Source organism: Quercus robur, chromosome 2 (genome assembly GCF_932294415.1).
Source record: "Quercus robur chromosome 2, dhQueRobu3.1, whole genome shotgun sequence".
In the NCBI taxonomy this organism is placed as follows: domain Eukaryota; kingdom Viridiplantae; phylum Streptophyta; class Magnoliopsida; order Fagales; family Fagaceae; genus Quercus; species Quercus robur.
Genome location: NC_065535.1, coordinates 15,710,256 through 15,732,055, shown reverse-complemented (window position 1 = coordinate 15,732,055; position 21,800 = coordinate 15,710,256). Strand labels below are relative to the sequence as shown.

The 21,800-nt window shown below is 39.7% G+C and overlaps 2 protein-coding genes across 3 annotated transcripts; both read right to left on the bottom strand.

Annotated features, from left to right (window-relative positions):
- Nucleotides 1–138: 138 nt before the first annotated feature.
- Nucleotides 139–5,999, bottom strand: LOC126712594 (putative pentatricopeptide repeat-containing protein At5g43820). Of its 2 annotated transcripts, none has more exons than XM_050411977.1 (6): nucleotides 3,866–5,999; nucleotides 3,405–3,651; nucleotides 2,129–2,213; nucleotides 1,259–1,313; nucleotides 959–1,097; nucleotides 139–559 (listed from the first exon to the last, which is right to left on the bottom strand). In XM_050411977.1, exon 1 carries the CDS (start codon nucleotides 5,649–5,651, stop codon nucleotides 3,966–3,968), a length of 1,686 nt encoding a protein of 561 aa, XP_050267934.1. In that variant the 5' UTR covers nucleotides 5,652–5,999; the 3' UTR covers nucleotides 139–559; nucleotides 959–1,097; nucleotides 1,259–1,313; nucleotides 2,129–2,213; nucleotides 3,405–3,651; nucleotides 3,866–3,965. The 2 variants fall into 2 exon arrangements, with proteins under 2 accessions (XP_050267934.1, XP_050267935.1); XM_050411978.1 differs by having other exon boundaries at nucleotides 5,596–5,977.
- Nucleotides 6,000–15,604: 9,605 nt separating this feature from the next.
- Nucleotides 15,605–16,201, bottom strand: LOC126695439 (uncharacterized). The gene has a single exon (XM_050392200.1). The coding sequence runs from the start codon at nucleotides 16,199–16,201 to the stop codon at nucleotides 15,605–15,607; it is 597 nt and encodes a 198-aa protein (XP_050248157.1).
- Nucleotides 16,202–21,800: the final 5,599 nt, after the last annotated feature.

Here is a 21,800-nt window from a genome sequence, read left to right as displayed (position 1 = left end):
CAAGGTCCAAGGCTTGTTGTTGGTGAAACATAAGTACACTATAATAATCATCATGTCATGAAGCCTTAACATACACTCGGCTGTTCCATCAAAAAGGAAAAAAGTAATGCAAAGAAATTTGTGGCAAAGATAACAGCGTGAGATTCATGACATTACAGGTTGATTAAGATTAAATAGAAAAACCATAGATAAGACATCAGGGGCAAATTATACAGACCAAGAAGGAATCTCTATAGACATAGATAAGCACCTATTGTAAACCTATTTACTCCCACTAAGCTACAATGATTTGCAGATGATTCACATTTGACAAATTTTGCCACTAGGAAACCCTCAGTACTCGATTCACATTGTCTGACTAATTATGAGCTTTGCCATCATGACCTTGAAATTAAAACAGCAGTGAACAGCTTCCATTTACAGTGAGGTACAGATCAGAAAGCCAAAAACAGGTATGTTATGTATCTTCTGCAGGAGAATCTGTGGTTTCTCCACTATAAGTAGCAGCACACAAAGCCTTCCAGATGGGAACCAACAGTTTCACTGGCGGTTTTACTACCTGCAGAACAACTTTTCAAGATCCAGTAAGGTAATATTGTGACAAAATTTACCAAATTAAAACAAAAACAAATGAAGAATATGTAAGACTTTTAATCCTAATTATTCTATGTGATCTTTTGGATGGGCATGTAAGCCAAATATTTAACAAAACATTAGTGCCCAACAAATTCAAGACCAACAACCAAACACCCTACTACTTTTACCCATTATGTATTTCTCCTTCACAATTCTACCCAAATTTCTCATCGCAACTGGCTCCTTGTTGATTCAGCTGCCAGAGTGGCATCACAAGTTCTTCAATTTCTTAACATGAGATATCTTGCGCTCATTTTAGTTAAGTTCAACGATAATTATATCCAGTGGCAACATATAATGGACATGCACCAACATGTCTTACCTTGAATGCCAAAATTAGTTCTTTTTGGCCACGGACGAGCAAAACCAAGCTCCAGTAACAAGTAAATGGAGTCACATTCTCATTCAGGACTGGCTTCAGTATTTTGTCAATAGGAATAAAGCTACGAACAACTCTCCCACTGTATAAAAATGCAGAATGAAAATTTATCAATTAAGAAGGAATGAGCTATGCCACTATCTATTTATGTTTCTTTGATGATGTAATGGAAATCATGCATTGATAACATCAATGGATTATTGTTATAATGCCAATTGTAATCATGTGAGATGAAAGAATTACCTCCAATAGTGAGCTTCAAGTTGCACTCTGAGTGAAGGTATAATTACAACAGACTCTGCATTTGAACAAAAAATAAGCAATGAGTACATGGGGAAAAAAAAAATATATATATATATATATATATAAATATATATAATTAGTTTTATTGATCAACAAAAATAATGCATCAAGTACAATGATTCTTGACTCCTAAGAATTTAGAGAAAGGATACGTCCCTGAAGCTAGCATCTACCCAAACAACATTTTGAAAAATTGCATCTTCAAATCAAAAACACCCCTCAAAAGTTCACACCCCTCAAAAGTTCTAGCATTTCTTTCTCGCCAAAGACACCACATCAAACAATGTGGAACAGCCTTCCATATTGAAATGTTTCTATGTCTCCCAAATGGGCCAAATCATCCCTGCCAAGAAGCTAGCAATTCTAAACCCTTTAGGCATCACCCATTGTACTTCAAAGAGAGCAAAAACCATATCCCATATATCTCTAGCTACAAGACAATGCATAAGCAAGTGATTCACTGTCTCCCCGTCCTCCATGCATTGATTTCAAATGGTCATTGTACTCCAAAGAGAGCAAAAACCATATCCCATAAATCTCTAGCTACAAGACAATGCATAAGCAAGTGATTCACTGTCTCCCCGTCCTCCTTACATTAATTTCAAATGGTCATATGTCACCATAGAAAACTTAAACAAGTTCAAGAAATCAATCAGAGATATAAGTTAATATTCTCTAAAATAATTTATTCAAAGCAGGCAGCAATGCAGTAATTGTTATTCTAAAACTTGAGGTTCTACTCCTCTCTTTATATTATAGTCCTAAAAATAAGAACTAAGTATATATAAAGAGCAGTCTTTAGCTTTTCACCTTTCTCAATAAGTGTCCCATAATATGATTTGACAAGGCAAGCACTGGAAAGCATGCTCAGAAGGAAAATGGTACCTAATGTTCCCTGTCACCAGATATGCCATCAAGTTAAATTCGTATTTATCTATCTAAACTGTTACAACAAATTGTGTTTGTTATGAAAGCATTAAATTGTAACTGATCCCCCCAACATCAAACACACAAAAAAAAAAAAAAAAAATTCACGATTAAGTATAGGTGTTATTAAAATGTATATGCGTGTGTATTATATTCTTTGAGGCAGAAGATTCCCTCTAGAGTTGCTTTCTTTGTTTGGACTGCTGCCTTAGGGAAATGCTTGACGATTGATAATTTACGTAAAAGGAAGGTATGGATTTTGGATTGGTGCTACATGTGTAAGAGAAATGGTGAATCGATTGACCATCTATTCCTTCATTGTCCTTTTGCTTCGGATCTATGGTCTATGGTTTTGGGTCTTTTTGGAGTTTCTTGGGTTATGCCACACTCTGTTTTGGGGCTACTGCGTTGTTGGCAAGGCAGCTTTGGTCGTCATCGAAATGGTTTTATTTGGTCTATCATTCCTCATTGCTTATTGTGGTGCCTTTGGAGGGAGAGGAATAGTAGATGTTTTGAAGATTCTGAGAGATCTATTCCGGACCTCAAGCTTCTCTTTTTTAGAACTTTAAGGGATTGGTTGTTTGCTTTGCAAAATAAATCTTTCCCTTCTTTTATTGTTTTCCTAGACTCTTGTAATTTTTGTATTTGATTTCCTATCCCTTGTTCACTTCCGGTGCACTTGGGTGTTTCTTTTTTTCAATATATCTTATTACTTATCAAAAAAAAAAAAAATTATATTCTTTGAGAAATTCCTAGATATTAAAAAGTACAACACAAATCAAACATGCAGACCTGGGATAACAGAAGGTTGAAATTTGAAAGTATCACACACACATACACATCAAATACATGAGATACAAATTTGATTAGATCCTTTCTAACACAGGTAGCTGAAGGTAGATCATTCAAAGCCCACCTGTCAACAATTTACATACCAACCACTTGGAAGATCTACTGCTACTGTTTACATTAACCTGATAAATCATAATGCCAATAACTCATTGGCAGTTAATAGTTACTAATATACCATATGATGAACAACTGATATTCTGAAATCTAAAGTAAGCTGCAATTTTTCCTAGTTCTAGCCAAGCAGCAAAACCAAGGGAAAAGCGTAGAATGCTAAAGAATTAAAATGAAACAAAGTAAAAGATATTACATTTAATAAGCAGAGATAGATGGCATTTATGAACAGCAAAAGAGCAAAGAGGCGGACAAGGAAAATCCGTGCAGAATTCCGTTGGATGACAATATGGTGAGAGCCCAGTGGATGAGGCCCTTCCCAGTCAACATGCTTATACAAATATTGCGAATTAGCAAGTTGGATTTTAGTCATTTTGAGCTTCAAGCTGACAACTTATTAAGATGATCTGCATATGCTCATATGGTCCAACCAAAGGAAGCACCTGCACATAAAAAAACAGTATAAGCCAACCTCATATGATGAAAATAAACATAACACTACAACAGCTATTGTAGCAACACAAATATAAATGAACAAACAAAAAAAAGAATGATACTATACCAGAAAACATTTTCTCAAAATACCTAGAGTGATTGCATGAAAGATTTGTTTAAATTATGCACCAGGTGCTACTGTAGACAATTAAAAGAACTTACAAGAAGAATCATTTCATACTGCAAGCAAGTTTGAAACTTGCTGCAGGAATTGCAAAGCAAGGATGAAAAAACTGCAGTTGCTGCTGATAAGCTTGCCACTTCAGAAGTGCCACCCATTAGCACGCCAATATCTCCTAGCATTTTCATCACGACGAGCATCTTTGATCTTCAAATATAGCTTGTAAGCCCTTTCTACTTTATTCAAAGCCAATAATTTGTTATTTAGTTTGCTATATATAAGCCTGCTAGGGCAAAAACCCTTCCGCAAAGACTCTTCCATAACAAGTACTGCATTTTCCAGCTGCCCTATGTTGCAAAGTCCGTTGATGACATGCTCATAAACTTCCATATCTGAAGAATAACCGCATTCTTGCATCTCATCCCACATGTTTAACAACATTCCGCATTTACCAAACCTAGAAAGCCGCATAAGCAATAGCTTATAAGCACTCAACGATATTCTACATCCAACTTTTCTTGCTTTTTTGTAAATCATCATGGCAGCATGGGGCGGACCATAGCTACACAAGGGTTCAAGGAAGGAGGTTACAGTTCCAGTGCAGGGAATAAGACCACGACTCAACATCTCATCAAACAACTCAAGTGCATCAGCCACTTTACGGGCTTTAAGCAAGGCAGAAATTAATTTGGTATAAGTAATAACATCCGGGTCAGAGTTATTACTCAACATACTCTTATAATACTTCATACACCCCTCAAAATCTCCAACGGATATAGAGTTAAATATCATTGCATTGTAGGTTCCAGTATCTGGCACACAACCTTTATCCTTCATGTGCTCAAAAATCTCGACTGCATCATCAATCCGACCAGCCCTCCCTAAACCCTCAATAAGGTAACTGAAAGTCAAGCAATCAGGACTAAACCCATCCACTAACATTGCTTTCAAAACACTCTCAACTTCACTAACTCTACCCAATTTTGACCACCCACCAATAACAATATTATATGTCATAACATCAAACGGTATCTTCCCTTTAACTGAATTCAAAAACGAATTTGCAGCACTGACATGGGATCTATGACACATGCATTGTAAGAGCACATTCAAACACCCGGTATTACATTTCAACCCAAACTCTTCTACATTTCCAAACATTTGTATTGCTTTCGACACTCTATGAGCTCTAACAAAACTGTCCAATACAATTGATAGAGTCTCTAAATCAAGGCTCACGCCTTCCATCCTCATGTCACGCAATATTTCCGTCACAAACTTAAAAAAATTTCTTCTTCCTAACGCTTTGATAATCACACGGTAACTATTAATGTCCTTAGTTATAGCCGGGTTCTTAATCGCCCAATTGAAAAACATAACCATTGCTTCACCACCTAAAATCCCTGTGTTCACTACTCTAGCAACAATGTCAAGACTCAATTCAATACCAACATTCGTTAAAGCCTGCTCGATTGCAGTTTTACCCTTCAGTTTCTGAAGGAAAACCCCTCGTAATTTCTCTTCGGGCAATAAAAAACCATCGACTGCTCTAAATTCAGCTACTTGTTTTGTGGGATTTTCAGAATATCTAAATGGGTTCGGTGCTGAAGAGTTACGAGGGATTGGTAAAAGCTCAGAGAGCTGGTCAAGAACGAAACGTTCCTTGGGATTTATTTCGTTCTTGATGTGATTCGGTGATGGCTGGTCATCTAGAGTTGAAAATGGAAATGGAAAAAATGAAGTAGGTGAAGAGAGGTAGAGGGAATGGTACCTGGTTCTGTTGAAGCGCTCGAGAAACCCGATAAATCGTCGGGATTGAAACGCCATGAAAAGTCCGATATTTAACCGATATCTTTTGTTCGTTCGGAGGCGATTGCGACGGAGATTTGAGGTCAAAGGTCGATTCGTTGAGTCTCCGACCACCGTTGAGGAAGTTTTTTGTTGAAGAGCGAGATGGGTCTTCTTCGTCGGCGTTGGAATCGGGCGAGCTTGAAGGCTTCGCCGGAGCTTTGCAAGAAGGGTAACTCTACTGGGTTCTCGAAGCTATGGAGGTTTAGAGATTTGGTTCATCGAAGCAACAGTGATGGCTTGTTAACGTTAGGTTATCCTTTCACGTGTGTTTTTGAAAACTTGTTTTAGAACAAATTAATTTAGTTTCCACATAGAGCACACCTGTTCTGCCTTAATCTACCGGTTGCTTCTTATGAGGAGAGTAACCCTTACTTAGGGGTTCAATCCCCAGGGTTGCTCTTAGTTAAAAAATACACATCCATCCCATCGTAGGTTCAATTTTCGAGTCTTCATCAGAAGCGGACGCCATAAATTGAAGGTATGGAGGTTCAGAGATTTGGTTCATCAAAGCAACAGTGATGGCTTGTTAACGTTAGGTTATCCTTTCACGTGTGTTTTTGAAAACTTGTTTTAGAATAAATTAATTTAGTTTCCACATAGATCACACCTGTTCTGCCTTAATCTACCGGTTGCTTCTTATGAGGAGTAACCCTTACTTAGGGGTTCAATCCCCCGGGTTGCTCTTAGTTAAAAAATACACATCCATCCCATCGTGGGTTCAATTTTCGCCTACATCAAAAACTAATTAGTGTCTTAATCTGATAATAAAGAGTCTTCATCAGAAGCAGACGCCATAGATTGAAGCTATGGAGGTTTAGAGATTTGGTTCATCGAAGCAACAGTGATGGCTTGTTAACGTTAGGTTATCCTTTCACGTGTGTTTTTGAAAACTTGTTTTAGAATAAATTAATTTAGTTTCCGCATAGATCACACCTGTTCTGCCTTAATCTACTGGTTGCTTCTTATGAGGAGTAACCCTTACTCAGGGGTTCAATCCCCCAGGTTGCTCTTAGTTAAAAAATACACATCCATCCCACCATGGGTTCAATTTTTGCCTACATCAAAAACTAATTGGTGTCTTAGTCTGATAATAAAGAATTATCATCAGAAGCAGACACCATAGATTGAAAATTTCTCAAAAAAATCTATCATAAAAAATATTGTGACATTTTATTGCAACCATAAAATAACTCTAATGGCTAATGAGTAACATTTTTAGGGTAAATATATGAAATAAAAAATCAATTTATTTTGTATGATGTCAAATATCAACCTTATAGTTTGATAGTGTCAATTTGATACTTGCACTTTTGAATTGAAAATTTAACTCATTTGATTCCATTAAAGATTAGTGGATCTATCAAGTGATATGTACATGCATGGTTTTACTTTTACCATAATTACCCGAGCCATATTGATAAGGGATGAATGAGAGTTAGAGTATGTTTGGTAGACTGTAATAGACATTATAATGTAATAGTTATTCCTATGGTTTAACTATTCAATAATTTAGTTATATTTTATGTAAGGACCAGATTTGAAGCCCGGCCCAAGATGAATGGACGTAAGCCCAAAAAGCCTAAAACAATGAATTTGTAGAGAGTGGGTTGGAAAATTGGGTTAAAATGAGTTTGACAATAAGATAGAATCACAAGAATAGGAAGATAGATTAGTATATCTAGAGAAATTCGTCCTCGGCATAATCCGAGGAGATAAGTTCTTATGTATTTTTCACATAGGTTTGATTACAGATTTGGTTCTTGATTGCTACAGTGTTTCTCTCCTGATTTTCCTGATCCCTTTCTCTATGGTGGGTTTCTCCTATTATATAGTCCCCTTTAAACGATTTTGGCCTTCCATTTGTTAGTCATCCAAGCCTCTTCTTGAGTGCATGTCCCATTGGACACCCCCTCAGGCTTCTTTGTGTGTTGGGATAGCCAATATAGCCTTGTTCAAGGGTCTTCTCTACATTAATGCAGCCAAAAAGTTAGCTGTAGAGCCTTAAATACGGTGGTGGCAGCTTTCTTTTTAGATATTTTAGGACTTCCCTCTGTACTTTGTTTTGACAATGCTTATCCGTGCCCGTAGAATTTCCTGGAACATCCCTCTGGGCAGCAGACCACTTATTCGGACCTCGGCTTTGTTTATTCGAGGTGACGTTTGTCCTCAACCCACCCTCTTGTACCATTATGATCAAAACTGACCTCGTTATCCACTAACACGGGTTCCCTTGATAGCGTTTACCCCTTCTCGTGCGATCTTTGGTCCTCGGCTTGGGCCTAAGGCCCTAATACATATATAAACAATGAGTTCCGGGGCCCAATGCCCCTACAATAGCCCCTCGAGATTCTTCTTTCTGGCTCCTCGGGAAGAAAGGAGGATTTCGACGTCACTGTAGTTGCCCTGCGCTCTCTGCATCCCACCTCTGCTAATGAAAATGCATTTTTAACTACCCAAGGCACGCTCCTGGCCTTTTGGCATTCGAGATGCGCCTTCAATAAATTCTTGCAGCTTCCTGTCCCTCACGTTCTACGATGTGATGCCAATCTGACGGCTAATGTTTTTAGTGGGTACCAAGCGGGAATTTTCCCGCTTCTAGCTTCCTCCTTGATATAAATACCTCTCAAATCAACTTCTCCTCTCACTTTTAGTATTCATTCTGTTCTACGCACATACCTTGAACCTGCACACCTTTCCAACTCACCTAAACCCTTACAAATACCAAAGGCCCGTTCGAGGACACCTTTATTCTTCCTGTAAGTCTTCTTGAACTTTTACTCTTTGTTTTTCTATACGCTATTCTTCTCTTTGCGTTTCTTCCTCCTCGTGTCCACTTCCTTTTCTCAGTCTCCTTAGTTTTTTCCCACCCCTCCAAAAATGGGTAGATTTAAGAGTTTGGTAGAGTCCGAGGAGGGAATGGAGAACTTTAGGGCTCAGTATAGGATACCTCCTAGAGTAGGCATGAGGTACTGTAAGGAAGGGCAGTGGTTTGAAGATAGGAAAGAGGGAGAACTGGTAATCCCTATGATCGCGTTCATAGAAAGGGGGATGAGAATCCCAATGGGCACGGTCACTAGGGATTATCTTAGAGCCCATAGGTTAGCTCCCACCTAGTATGCCCCCAACATGTTTAGGATTTTGGGCTGTGTAGACGCCCTAAATGAGAGGATGGGCTTAGGCCTTACCCATCACAATGTAAATTGAATTTACAACCTCCACCACCTAACTGGGCAAGGGTACTACCTGAAATCTAGGTACCTTGAGGTTAGGTTCATCCAATGCCTTCCCGACTCCAACAAAGGCTTGAAAAAGGATTTTTTGATCCTATCAAGGAAGTGGCACGATGGCCTCCCTTGTCCGACGAGGGAGGGGCAACCAGGTGGGGTTCTAGGTCTAAATTCGCAACTCCAAAGTTATACCCTTCTCTTTTTCCTTAGCCCTCGTTTACCCAAAAACTACCTTTAATTTACACCTTGCTAATGATTTTATTTTTGTTGATGGTTTTGCAGAACCACACGCTACTATGCCTAACCTCAGTCTTGTAAACTAAGCAAGTTTGGACAAGATCTTGAAGGCTGAGGTCTTCGTCCATACAGACGGCCAGCTTAGAGCAGCTTATCTGATTCCAGACTACATTCTGATCTCGAAAAGCTTTTTGGCACCTAAGTGTGTCATCAAGGCTAGAGATCCTTGGCTGCAACAAATCAGCGTAACAACCCCAGGTTTTCTACTCTTCGGCCCTATTCCCAAAGGCACTCTTGCCACTGAACCCATACCTGAGGGCATACCAAAGATAGTCTCGCCGCCACCACAAGCCACCGAAGCAGCCACCTCTTCCCGTCTTGCCAGCACTGAAGAGGAAGAAATAGTTGACGTGCCTAACTCCAAGGACGAGTTTGAAGTCTTCAACCAAGCTTGGTCTCTAGAAACTTCAACCTTTGATCTCGGCCCTCCCTTCAGTCCATTAATAGACAAAATAGGGATCCAGCGCAAGCCGAGGTCCAGTCTCTAGGATTTGCTGGAGTCCCAACCGAGGAAGGATGCGCCGGGGAAGGCTGCACAAACTAAGCCCCTCGTTCTCCCACTTACTTTGCCCCTCCAGCTTGAACCTGTTGGGTTAAAGAGGAAGAGGGAGCTCAAAGGAAAGGAGGTGATGGAGACTAGAAAAGACCATCCCTTTCAGGAGGATGAGGCCCAAAGAGCGGCCAAATAAGTTAAGATAAGGCAAAAGGGGGCTAAAAAGAGGAGTGAATCTCAGGCTACGCCCCCAACCTGGCTCCCTGCCCCAATGTTGAATAGGGAGCCTCTGTTAGCCACTACCTCCATCAGAGATTTCTAAGGAGGAATAGCCGGCTACGTAGCCGATGCTATGGAGCAGGCTCTGCTGCTCCCCAATGACATGGCCGAGCTGCGGTCAATGAGGAGACATGAGGTCTTCCTCAGCCTTAAGAGATATCTTGTCATGGTATGTCTCCCACTTGATCCCTTCTTCTTCTCTTTCTCCCTTATTCCTTTTCTAAACCCCTTTTCTTTCTTTGGTAGGCTGTTTAAGCCTCTTTTCGCGCAGAGGAGATCACCAATTATTGCCATCGGCAGATGAAGGAGGAGGAGGGTAGGCGTAATACCGTCGTGGAGGCCTTCAATGTGGCCAAGAAGAGCAATCAAGAGCTGAAGAAGAAGTTGCTAGAAGAGGAGAGAGAAAGAAAAAGTGCATCGGCAGCTCTTGATAACGCTGAAAAGCAAGCTGAGAGCCAGAGGGTGCTCCTTCGCAATGTTAAGGATCAGCTGGCCGCCTCCAAAGCTCAAATCACTGTGCTTAAGAAGAAATTGGGGGAGGCTGAGAAGGCAAAGGAGCAGGTAGAGAAGGCTCGGGATCAGGCCGAGCAAGATGGATATAATGCCGGAGTGGCAGAAATCGAGGAAGCCTTCAGGGCCGAGGTCCTGGGGGTATGTAGGACCTATTGCTCCCAAAAGTGGTATGAAGCTCTCGATCAAGCTGGGGTTGAGGCTTCATCCTCGCTTAGGAAGGCGGAGAACGTATACTTCCCCCTTGCCATCCGGCAGTCTGTTCCCCCTGGTTTGAGGGTTGGTGCCGACCCCGAGGTGGTAAATGTGAACAAGGACAACATAATCGACATTACAACCTCCTCTGCTAACCTCTCTGAGGAGGTCGACCACCCCGGGGCTACCGACAAAGAAAATAATGCCAATCAAGGGGTCGCCCCCCGTGCTATGAAGCCCCCAACTACTGCCCAGGACCCTCCTGTAGAAAAAGAAGCATCTAAAACAATGGAGATTATCCTAACTTCTCTACCCCTGCCTGCTAAACCTGATCCTTCAAGCAAGGGCCCTGAGGTCTTGGAAGCTGCATCTACTCAGCCCATTGGAGGCCCTCCAAAAGAAAAACTTGTAATAAAAAAGAAGTATACTTTAGTGTAGTTCTTCTTTTTGTGTTATCTACTTCTTCTTCTTCTTCTTATATTTGCAACTTCTATTTTAATTCCCAAAGTTTGTGAGGAAGTTGCTCATTTTGTACTCTATTTGCCTTGCTTTAAGGCTTTGTTTAATGAAAATTAAGTATATTTTCTTTCTTCCTATGATTCCCAATCTGATGTTAATAGAGCTTTATCTTACCTAACACTTAATAAACGTAACAATGAGGTAAAGGCCTTCTTCATTAATCTACTTAAGTAACGGAGGAATCATCCCATCTCATATGGTTGGCAACACAGCAAAAGAAAATCCACCAAGCTCACCATCTCGGCAAAGCATAATTTTAACTTTAACTTTAAGGACACACACAATAACGTAGCCCGCCAATAGGTTTAAACTTATTAGTGAGTTTATAGGAGCAGAGGGATAATCGAATTCTAAACAACTACATGTAGGCTTGTAAACGCTTTAAGTGATGCTCTTGGGCCCCTATCTGATTCTTATCAATTTACCCAAGGTGTGTGGTCTGAGGATCCAGGCATAACCAAGATTCTGTTTGATACTTAGGAGAATACCATTAAGTATTAATTTACCTAAGCAAATGGTCCGAGGAACCAGACATAGCTAAGGTTATGTTTAACACTTAGTAAAATACCATTAAGTATTAATTTACCCAAAACAGATGGTCCAAGGAACCAGACATAGCTAAGGTTATGTTTAACACTTAGGAAGAAAATTGGAAGTTATCAATTTACCCAAGGTATGTGGTCCGAGGATCCAGACATGACTAAGGTTCTGTTTGATACTTAAGAGAATACCATTAAGTATTAATTTACCCAAAGCAGATGGTCCGAGGAACTAGACATAGTTAAGGTTCTATTTAACATTTAGGAAGAAAATTGGAAGTTATCAATTTACCCAAAGTATGTGGTCCGAGGATCCAGGCATGACCAAGATTCTGTTTGATACTTAAGAAAATACCATTAAATATTAATTTACCCAAAGCAGATGGTCCGAGGAACCAGACATAGCTAAGGTTCTGTTTAACATGTAGGAAAATACCATTAAGTATTAATTTACCCAAAGCAGATGGTCCGAGGAACCAGACATAGCTAAGGTTCTATTTAACACTTAGGAAAATAGTTATATGAAGCTCAACAAATAATGTAATACACGGAGAAGCGACAAAGAAGACTTTCATTAATAATAGTATCTTTTCAGGTTGTTTACATTCTAGGGGCATGGTACAGCCTTTTCTTCTAGGTCTTCAAGATAGTATGCATCTATTCCAGCCACCGAGGTGATGCGATATGGCCCTTCCCAGTTAGGCCCTAACTTCCCCCATGCTGGGTTCTTTACAGTACCCAGAACCTTTATTAATACCAAGTCTCCAGGTGCCAGTGGCCTTAGCTTCACGTTAGCATCATATCCCTGCTTAAGTATGTGTTGATAATAGGCCAATTGGACCATGGCATTTTCTCTCCGCTCTTTAATTAAGTCTAGGCTCTTCTCTAATAACCCATCGTTGCTGCTCGGAGTGAAAGAACTTGTCCTCAGTGTGGGGAATCTAGTTTCTAGGAGAATAACGGCCTCGGCCCCATAAGTCATTGAAAAAGGCGTCTCCCCAGTGGATCTACGGGGCGTAGTTCAGTATGTCTAAAGGACGTGTGGCAGCTCTTCCACCCATCTTCCCTTTGCATCGTCCAGCCTCTTTTTTTAGCCCGCTAACTATGACCTTGTTGACAGCTTCGGCTTGCCCGTTCCCCTGTGGATACGCCGGGGTGGAGTATCTATTGGTTATGCCCAGATAACAGTAATACCTCCTGAAGGCCTTGCCATCAAACTGCAATCTGTTGTCCAAGATGAGTGTATAAGGAATTCCAAACCGAGTGACAATATTCTTCCAAATAAATTTCTTAGCATCCGCATCTTTGATATTTGCCAAAGGTTCAGTTTCAACCCACTTTGTGAAGTAGTTCGTGCCGACCAACAGATATCTTTTATTCCCTGCCGCTTTGGGGAAAGGACCTACGAAGTCTAGTCCCCATTGAGCAAAAGGCCAAGGGCTGGACAGTGGGTTAAGGACTTCTCCTGATTGATGAATGTTTGGCATAAATCTTTGGCATTGGTCACACTTCTTCACATATGTTTGTGCTTCCCTCTGCATATTTGGCCACCAATAGCCTTGTGTGAGGGCCCCGTGAGACAAAGACCTGCCCCCCGTGTGGCTCCGACAAATCCCTTCATGTAACTCTTCTAGGAGTAACTCAATTGCTTTAGGGTGTATGCATAACAGGTATGGGCCAGAAAAGGATCTCTTGTACAACTTTTGGTCCTTGAACAACCAAAACCAAGGAGCTTTTCTCCACACCTTTTCAGCCTCGGACTTATCCTCAGGTAGGACCTCCTCCTTAAGGAATAATACTATGGAATCCATCCAGCTAGGTCCTACCCTAATTGATGAATGTGAACCACACTATTTCCTATTTCAGTAGGCTTATGCAAGTCTTCCACAAGAATCACCCAAGGTAAGCTTTTCGTTGAGGACGTTGCCAATGTGACAAAGGAGTCGGAATGTGTATTCCTACTTCTTGGGATAAGTTAAAGGATTCGAATTTTGACTAACTTGGCTCAAGTACCCCTGCATTCTAAGATCTCTGGCCTCTAACTCTCCTCGAACTTGCCCCACAACCGATCTTGAATCCGAGAATACTTCTACAGCCTTTCCACCCATTTTCTGAACCACAGTTATTCCGGCTAACAGAGCTTCATACTCGGCCTCATTGTTTGTGGCGGAGAAGCCCAATCTCAAGGATTTCTCAATTGTAATACTCTCAGGGGATATCAAAACTAGCCCCACTCCAGATCCCCTGTGGTTCACTGCACCATTAACATATACCTTCCAAGATGAAGGTTCTTGGTAGGAGATCTCACCAACTAATGTTTCATCCATGTTCTGGTTTCCCTTTTCCCCTTCTAACGAAGTTTCAGCAAACTCGGCCACCAGATCGGTGAGGACTTGACCCTTTACAGAGGTGCAAGGCATGTACTTGATATCAAAGGCCTTCAGGATTGTTCCCCATTTGGCAATTCTCCCAGTGTAATTAGCGCTCCGAAGTAGAGATCTAAGTGGGAGCTGGGTGAGGACAACAACCGTGTGTGATTGGAGGTAATGAGGGAACTTACGCATGCCATGCACCATTGCCAAAATAGCTTTCTCCAAAGTTAGGTAATGGACCTCGACCTCATATAGCGACTTGCTTACATAATAAACTGGCCTCTGCACGCCACAATCGACCTGTATTAGCACTAAGCTTACCGCACGGCTACTACAATGTAGGCAAATAAAACTTCATCCACCTCAAACCTGGACATGATGGAGGGACGAGATAGGTACTTCTTCAACTGTTGGAAGGCTAGAGCACACTCCTCGGTCCATTCAAATCTCTTCCACTTGTTCAACAATTGGAAGAAAGGTCTACACTTGTCTGCTGACTGAGAGATGAATTGGTTCAGAACAGCGATTATCCCTGTCAGCTTCTGGACCTCTTTGGGATTCTGAGGTGGCTATAAACCGTTGATCACCTTAATTTGGTCAAAATTGACTTCGATCCCACAGTGTGTAACCATGTACCCCAAGAACTTTCCTGACCCCACACCAAAAAAGCATTTGGAGGTGTTAAGGCATAGCTTGTGTCTCCTTAATATCTCAAAGATATCCCCGAGTTCATTAACGTGCTTAGATTCTGCCTTACTCTTTACTACCATATCATCTATATAAAATCTCGATATTTTTTTCCTAACAGTGGCTCAAACATCCTGGTCATCATCCTCTAATAAGTAACCCCTGCGTTCTTTAACCCAACGGGCATCACCTTGTAATGGTAGTTCCCAGTAGGAGTAACAAAGGTTGTCTTTTCTTGATCATCCAAGGCCAAAGGTATCTGGTGGTAGCCCTAAAAAGCATAAAAAAAACTCATCCGAGGATGGCCTACAGTGGCATCCATTAGCTGGTCTATTTGAGGCATGGGGAAAGGATCTTTCGAGCAAGCCTTGTTCAGATCTGTGAAGTCTACGCACACTTGCCACTTCCCACTATTCTTTTTCACTACTACAGTATTGGCCAACCACTCAGAGTAAAAAACCTCCTTAAAAGCCCCAGCTTGCTTGAGCTTCATTACCTTGTCTCTAACAGCATCAGAATAATCCTCGGATGAGTGCCAAAGAGGTTGCTTTTTGGGTGTGACAGATGGATTGACATTCAAATAATGGCAGATGAAGCTCAGATCCACCCCTTGAACTTCGTAAGCACTCCATGCGAACACATCGATGTTCCTCCTGAGAAAATCTATCAGCTCTTCTCTTTCCTGGGGAGGCAACTGAGTTTCGACTTGGAAAAATTTCTCCAAATCATCTCCCATAATAATCTTCTCTAGATCCTCACATTTTACCTCCTCGGCTGGCCCACTAGCAGGTGATGTCGGGGTCTTTGATTGCTATGAGCCCATCTCGGCAGGGGCCGAGGGCCCAGCCCTAGGTTGATGCAAAATGGCAACCACCAGGCACTGCCTAGCCATAGACTGACTCCTAGATTGACTCCCAATGAGTTCTTCGATCCCGTCCCCGACTGGGTATTTCACTTTTAGGTGCAGAGTTAAGGAAACAGCCCTCAGGGCATGAAGCCAAGGTCTTCCCACGATGGCAGTGTAAGGAGAATAGGCGTCCACCAAAATAAAGTTCACCTTGACCACCTCTGTTCCTGCTTGTATGGGTAATCTAATCTGACCCTTTGGGATGACAACTTTCCCATCAAAACTAATCAAAGGTGAATCGTATGCTGTCAAATCTTCTGGTCTCAAGTTCAGTCCTTCGTAGAGGTCAGGATACATAACCTCTACGCCACTGCCTTGGTCTACCATCACTCTCCTTACGCCATACCCTCTTACCTTGAGCATGACCACTAAAGCATCATCATGTGGTTGTATGGTTCCCACCTTATCCTCATCCGTAAAACTCAACACCAATCGAGCTTCCACTCTAGCCCTCTTTGGCACAGGGTTAATGTCCTCGGCTAGCGACTGAGCCACAGACATCACCTTGGACGATTGCGAACATGTTCTCTTGAAAGCAGCAAAGATGACGTTAATAGTGCCCAAAGGGGGCCTTGAAGAAACGTTCCCCTGAGCCCCTGACCGCAATTGGTCTACCCACCCGTTAGGTCGATATAGAAACTGCTGCAACCTCCCTTCCTTGACTAGCTACTCAAGATGACTCCATAGAGTTCTGTAGTCCTCGATGGTATGCCCCCGCTCCTGGTGATATTGGCAATGGAGGCTCTGGTTGCGCCTCAAGGGGTCTCCTCCCATTTTGTTTGGTCATTTGAAATACGACTCGTTCTTGATTTTCTCCAAGATTTGATGCATTAGCTCTCGGAACACAGTGTTAACCACCTGAGGAGCCGTGGGTCCAGATTGTCCTGCAAAATCCCTTCGGGGTCTGACCTGAAATCCCTCATCTTCTGAGGGATAACCTTGCTTTTTCCTTTGTCTTGCAGTTGGTCTTCCTCGACCCTCTTATACTCATCAATGCGATCCATAAGCCTACAAACACTTTTGACCAGCTTCTTGGTCAAGGACTTTCTCAAATCATGCTCGGTGGGCAGTCCGACTTTGAAGGTTCTTATGGCTACGTCATCAAAATTCCCGTCAATCTTATTGAACATCTCCCAGTACCTGTCTGAGTATGTTTTCAGGGTCTCTCCTTCTCGCCTAGACATGGAAAATAGAGAATCTAGGGGCCGAGGAACCCTACTACACGTGATAAAGTGAGACCCAAACGCTCGGGTGAGCTCCTAAAAGGAGCCAATAGAACCCACACCTAGACCATTAAACCACCACATCGTCATAGGTCTCAAGCTGGATGGAAATACCTTGCACATCAAGGCCTCATTCCTTGAGTGTACAACCATTCTCTGGTTGAAGTGGCTTACGTGCTCCACAGGGTTTATACGTCTGTTGTACATGGTGAATGTGGGCTAAGTGAATTGCCAAGGAAGTCTCCTTTCTTTAATCCTACGTGTGAAAGGCGATTTGAAAATTTGTTTGAGTGCTCTGCTCAATGTGTCATTCCCCAGGCCTTTGGAAGATGAGTTTCTATTTCTGTGCCCATGGCGATGTTCCTCATCATACAAGAAAGACTCACTGGGTGGAGTCCTTGATCTCTGTCTATAACTACCATCATTTTCATCGCTAGAAGAGAAATCAGAAATGGAGGGGGATCGCCTTCTCCGCTCGTGGTGCAACTCCCTCTTCAAATGGTCAATCTCCTGCTGTAGGGCCTTGGTATTTTTCTCATGAGAGAGGTGGCTACCACCCCGAGAATGGCTTCTTCTAGTATAGGTAGTATCCACACTCCCCTCACGGTCCCTTTTTCGTTCGAAGGTCCTCATGTTGGGAACCCCTAGATTCTGCATGGTGTGGACCTGAACCTACCATGGTTGGAAATCAAACTCACTATCACTCCAAAATACCCCACGGTAAGCGCCAATTGTAAGGACCAGATTTGAAGCCCGGCCCAAGATGAATGGACGTAAGCCCAAAAAGCCCAAAATAATGAATTTGTAGAGAGTGAGTTGGAAAATTGGGTTAAAATGAGTTTGACAATAAGATAGAATCACAAGAATGGGAAGATAGATTAGCATATCTAGAGAAATTCGTCCTCGGCACAATCTGAGGAGATGAGTTCTTCTGTATTTCACACAAGTTTGATTACAGATTTAGTTCTTGATTGCTACAATGTTTCTCTTCTGATTTTCCTGATCCCTTTCTCCATGGTGGGTTTCTCCTATTATATAATCTCCTTTAAACGATCTTGGCCTTCCACTTGTTGGTCATCCAAGCCTCTACTTGAGTACCTGTCCCATCGGACACCCCCTCAAACTTCTTTGTGCGTTGGGACGGCCAATATAACTTTGTTCAGGCGTCTTCTCCACATTAATGTAACCAGAAAGTTAGCTGCAGAGTTTTAAATGCGATGGTGGCAGCTTTCTTTTTAGATATTTTAGGACTTCCCTCTGTACTTTGTTCTGGCAATGTCTATCCGTGCCCGCAGAATTTCCTGGAATATCCCTCTGGGCGGCAGACCACTTATTCGAACCTCAGCTTTGTTTATTAGAGGTGATGTTTGTCCTCGGCCCACCCTCTTGTGCCATTATGACCAAAACTGACCTTGTCATCCATTAACACGAGTTCCCTTGATAGCGTTTACCCCTTCTCACGCGATCTCTGGTCCTCAGCTTGAGCCTTAGGCCCAATACATATATAAAAAATGGGTTCCAAGGACCAATGCCCCTACATTTTTATTACAGGAAATAATCATTTCTTATGAATAGTTATTCTTTAAAATGAGGAATAACTAGTCCTCTCTAAAAGAGTTGTAGTAGCTATTCCTTTGTTGGTATATTAATTTCTAAAATTAATATATTTTCAAATAAACAAGCTTTCTATATACACATTACAATTATGAAAATAAAAAGTCCTACAAAAATAAATAGTCTTTCTTTCAAATTTTTTTTATAAAAAAAAAAAAAATATATATATATATATTATTTTTTAAGAAATAATTATATGAGTAAGATATTTCCTAAAATATATCTTAAGTTTTATTCTAATGTTACAATTTAGACAATTTGATTTAAACATTCCATTGTCTTCAAGGCTCTATTCTTGTGTTGTCACCAAACAAATGAATAGTAATGAGTATTACATTACAACATTTTGTATCCCTTATAATACATATCTCTATTCCTATGTAATCACCATAACATTCTACCAAACGTGCCCTTAATGAGTTTATAACTACCTTTTCAGTTTTGCTTAATAGTTTTGTTTTTCCTTTAGCATTTACGTCTGCTTTCTTGGAACTATTCTATTTTACCATCTTAAAAACTATTTTATCAATTATATCATACCATTTTATAACACATCCAACATCCCAACTTTTATTTTTCTCATCTATTCATTAAAATATTAATTTCACCAACTCTTTCTCTCTCTTTCTCTTCATAAAAAATTATTAAAAATACCCACCCACCACCATAAAATACAATATAAACCTTTTACAAGTTGCTATAGTGCCATCACAAAAATAGGATGGCATTATAGCACAATTGCAAAATTTTTTGCAATTGCAAGACTTTTCAAGACCATGTAATTGGGGGTTTTGGGGTTCTGATGCTAAATATTACTAACATATGGCATTTACAAGACCCAATGTGAATGCTCTTAAGTGTCCGACTTATTTAGTTGAAATTGAAAACTTTTTGTTGAGAGTACAGTAGATAAAGGTAAAAGTTAATTGAAATAGTACGGTGAAACTCATGAATAGTACTAAAAAGTACAATGAGACCCATGAATAATAGCAAAAATAAGCTGAATAGTAAAATAAACTATCAAAAATCACATTTTAGTATTATTCATGGGTCTCATTGTACTATTTCAGCTACCTTTTAGCTTTATCTACAGTACTTTCAGCAAAAAAAATTTCAGTTTTAGCTAAATAAACTGTTTCCAAACAGACACTAAGGTTGCAATTGACATTGGCTGAAGCCATTTTTTTTACTATTAAGCTTATTTTTACTACTATTCATGGGTCCCATTGTACTTTTTGATACTATTCATGAGTCTCACTATACTATTTCAACTACTTTTTAGTTTTATCTACAGTATTTTTAACAAAAAATTTTGTGTTTCAACTAAATAAGCTGTTACTAAACGGACACTAAATATAGAAAATTTTGATTGAGCAGTTGACACTAAAAAGAAAGGAACAAATATTATTAATTCTAGTTGTTGGATGGTTCTGTACGAACAAATATAACAAACTTAATTCTTTTGAATTCTTCTATTATCAATAAAAGGGATATAACAAATATTGATTTAGTGGTTCTTATTTAATGAGTAGTTCGATGGCTATATACGAATTAGCAATTTTTTATTCTTCCGGGTTTTGACCATCTTTAAGTTTGTGCCTCAGATGCACAAAGTTTGTGCACAAAGTAGGATTGATGTGATTATCCTTCCACAAATGTTATTTTTATCCCAAAAAATGTTAAATTATTAGGATATGATAAATTTAATTATTTAACCACATACTTTTAACAATGTCAAATATGTAATGCTTTGTGCACTTGATGTCACTATCATTCTTTTGTAAATTGATTTTTAAAAATGAGTTCTACCCATAAATTTGTTCATTTGCAAATGTCTCACCTACAGAATTGAGGTTACTTTCAATCATTTTCGACAAACTACTAGGCAATAGCGACTCTAGGAATTTTTTTTAGGGTAGTCACTAAGAAACTTAAATTACACAAAAAAAAATTGATACAAAATTACACAAAATTTAATAAAGAGACAACTTGAATATATCAACGTCACCCAAAAAAAAAAAAAAAAACACGCAAATACATGAAATATTATAATTTTTTGTACTAGCAAAGAGAGAAAAAAAAAGACTAACAAAAGATAAAGTGGAAATTGAAAATGCTGATATGAGAATAATAAAGTGACCCCAACAATTTCATAACAAATGTTATGCAACAAGCTGTTATTGGTGGGTAAAACATGTCAATATTAAGCCCAAATTAGAATTAATAATAGCTTATATCACATAAAATTTATTGTGAAAATATTCTAGATATAGCATTACTATTATTTTTGTTGAATTCAAATTCTTATAATTCTCAGATCATGTTGTTTAGCATTTTTATTGGAGTGGTCAAAATAACTTAATATAATATATATAATTTTTTTTGTAAGTGTATATATATACACACACGTTTTTTTCAAGTGAGATTGGTCAATGAACATATTAATTTAAACTAATTATATATATATATATATATATATATTTTGCTAAGTATAAAAAAAAAATAAAAAAATTTGGCAAGTGAGAAGGGTCCTGACCACATACATGGAGCCGCCATTGCTACTAGGAAAATGCTTAGTGCATAGTGGCGATGTCATGTTCATGTTAGGGTGTTCCCAGGAACACCCTGACCTGGGAAAAAAAAATTATATATAATAATTAAAAAAATTTTATTTGTTCACCCTCTAAAAAAAAATTAGGAACACCCTCGATCAAAATTAGGAACACCCTCAAATAAATAAATAAAATTTATTTGTTCCATTTTCAAGCAAAAATGAAAAAGAAAAAGAAGAGGGTTGAAAAGAAGTAGAGTAAGAAGAAGAGGGTTTTGTAAAACTAGATTTAGCAGACATTGTTGCTGCAGAACACCATTGCTACTACTTTTGCTTCTTCTTCTTCTCAGTCTCGCTCTCACCAACACATCTGTCAAGCCTCTTCTCTTTTTTCCATTTCACCTTTTGGTTTTCACCCCACGTGAATTTTTGATGAAAATTTAAATTAAGATGGGAAGTGAGAGGGCTTTGTCTTTATCTTCACTCTTTACCCCCACATGGTCATGTGACCAAGTGAAAAGACATATGTGTTAAAGATTTGGACAGATGGCCATGAGGCAAGCTTTCAGCCTTTCACTCAAGTGATTCAAGTCCTTGTAAATGGTTCCCTTTATACCATTCTCACATCAATGTACTTATATTTACCTATTGTAATAAAGGTTCCATATTTTCATATATATATATATATATATATTCTTGGTTTTTAAGTTTT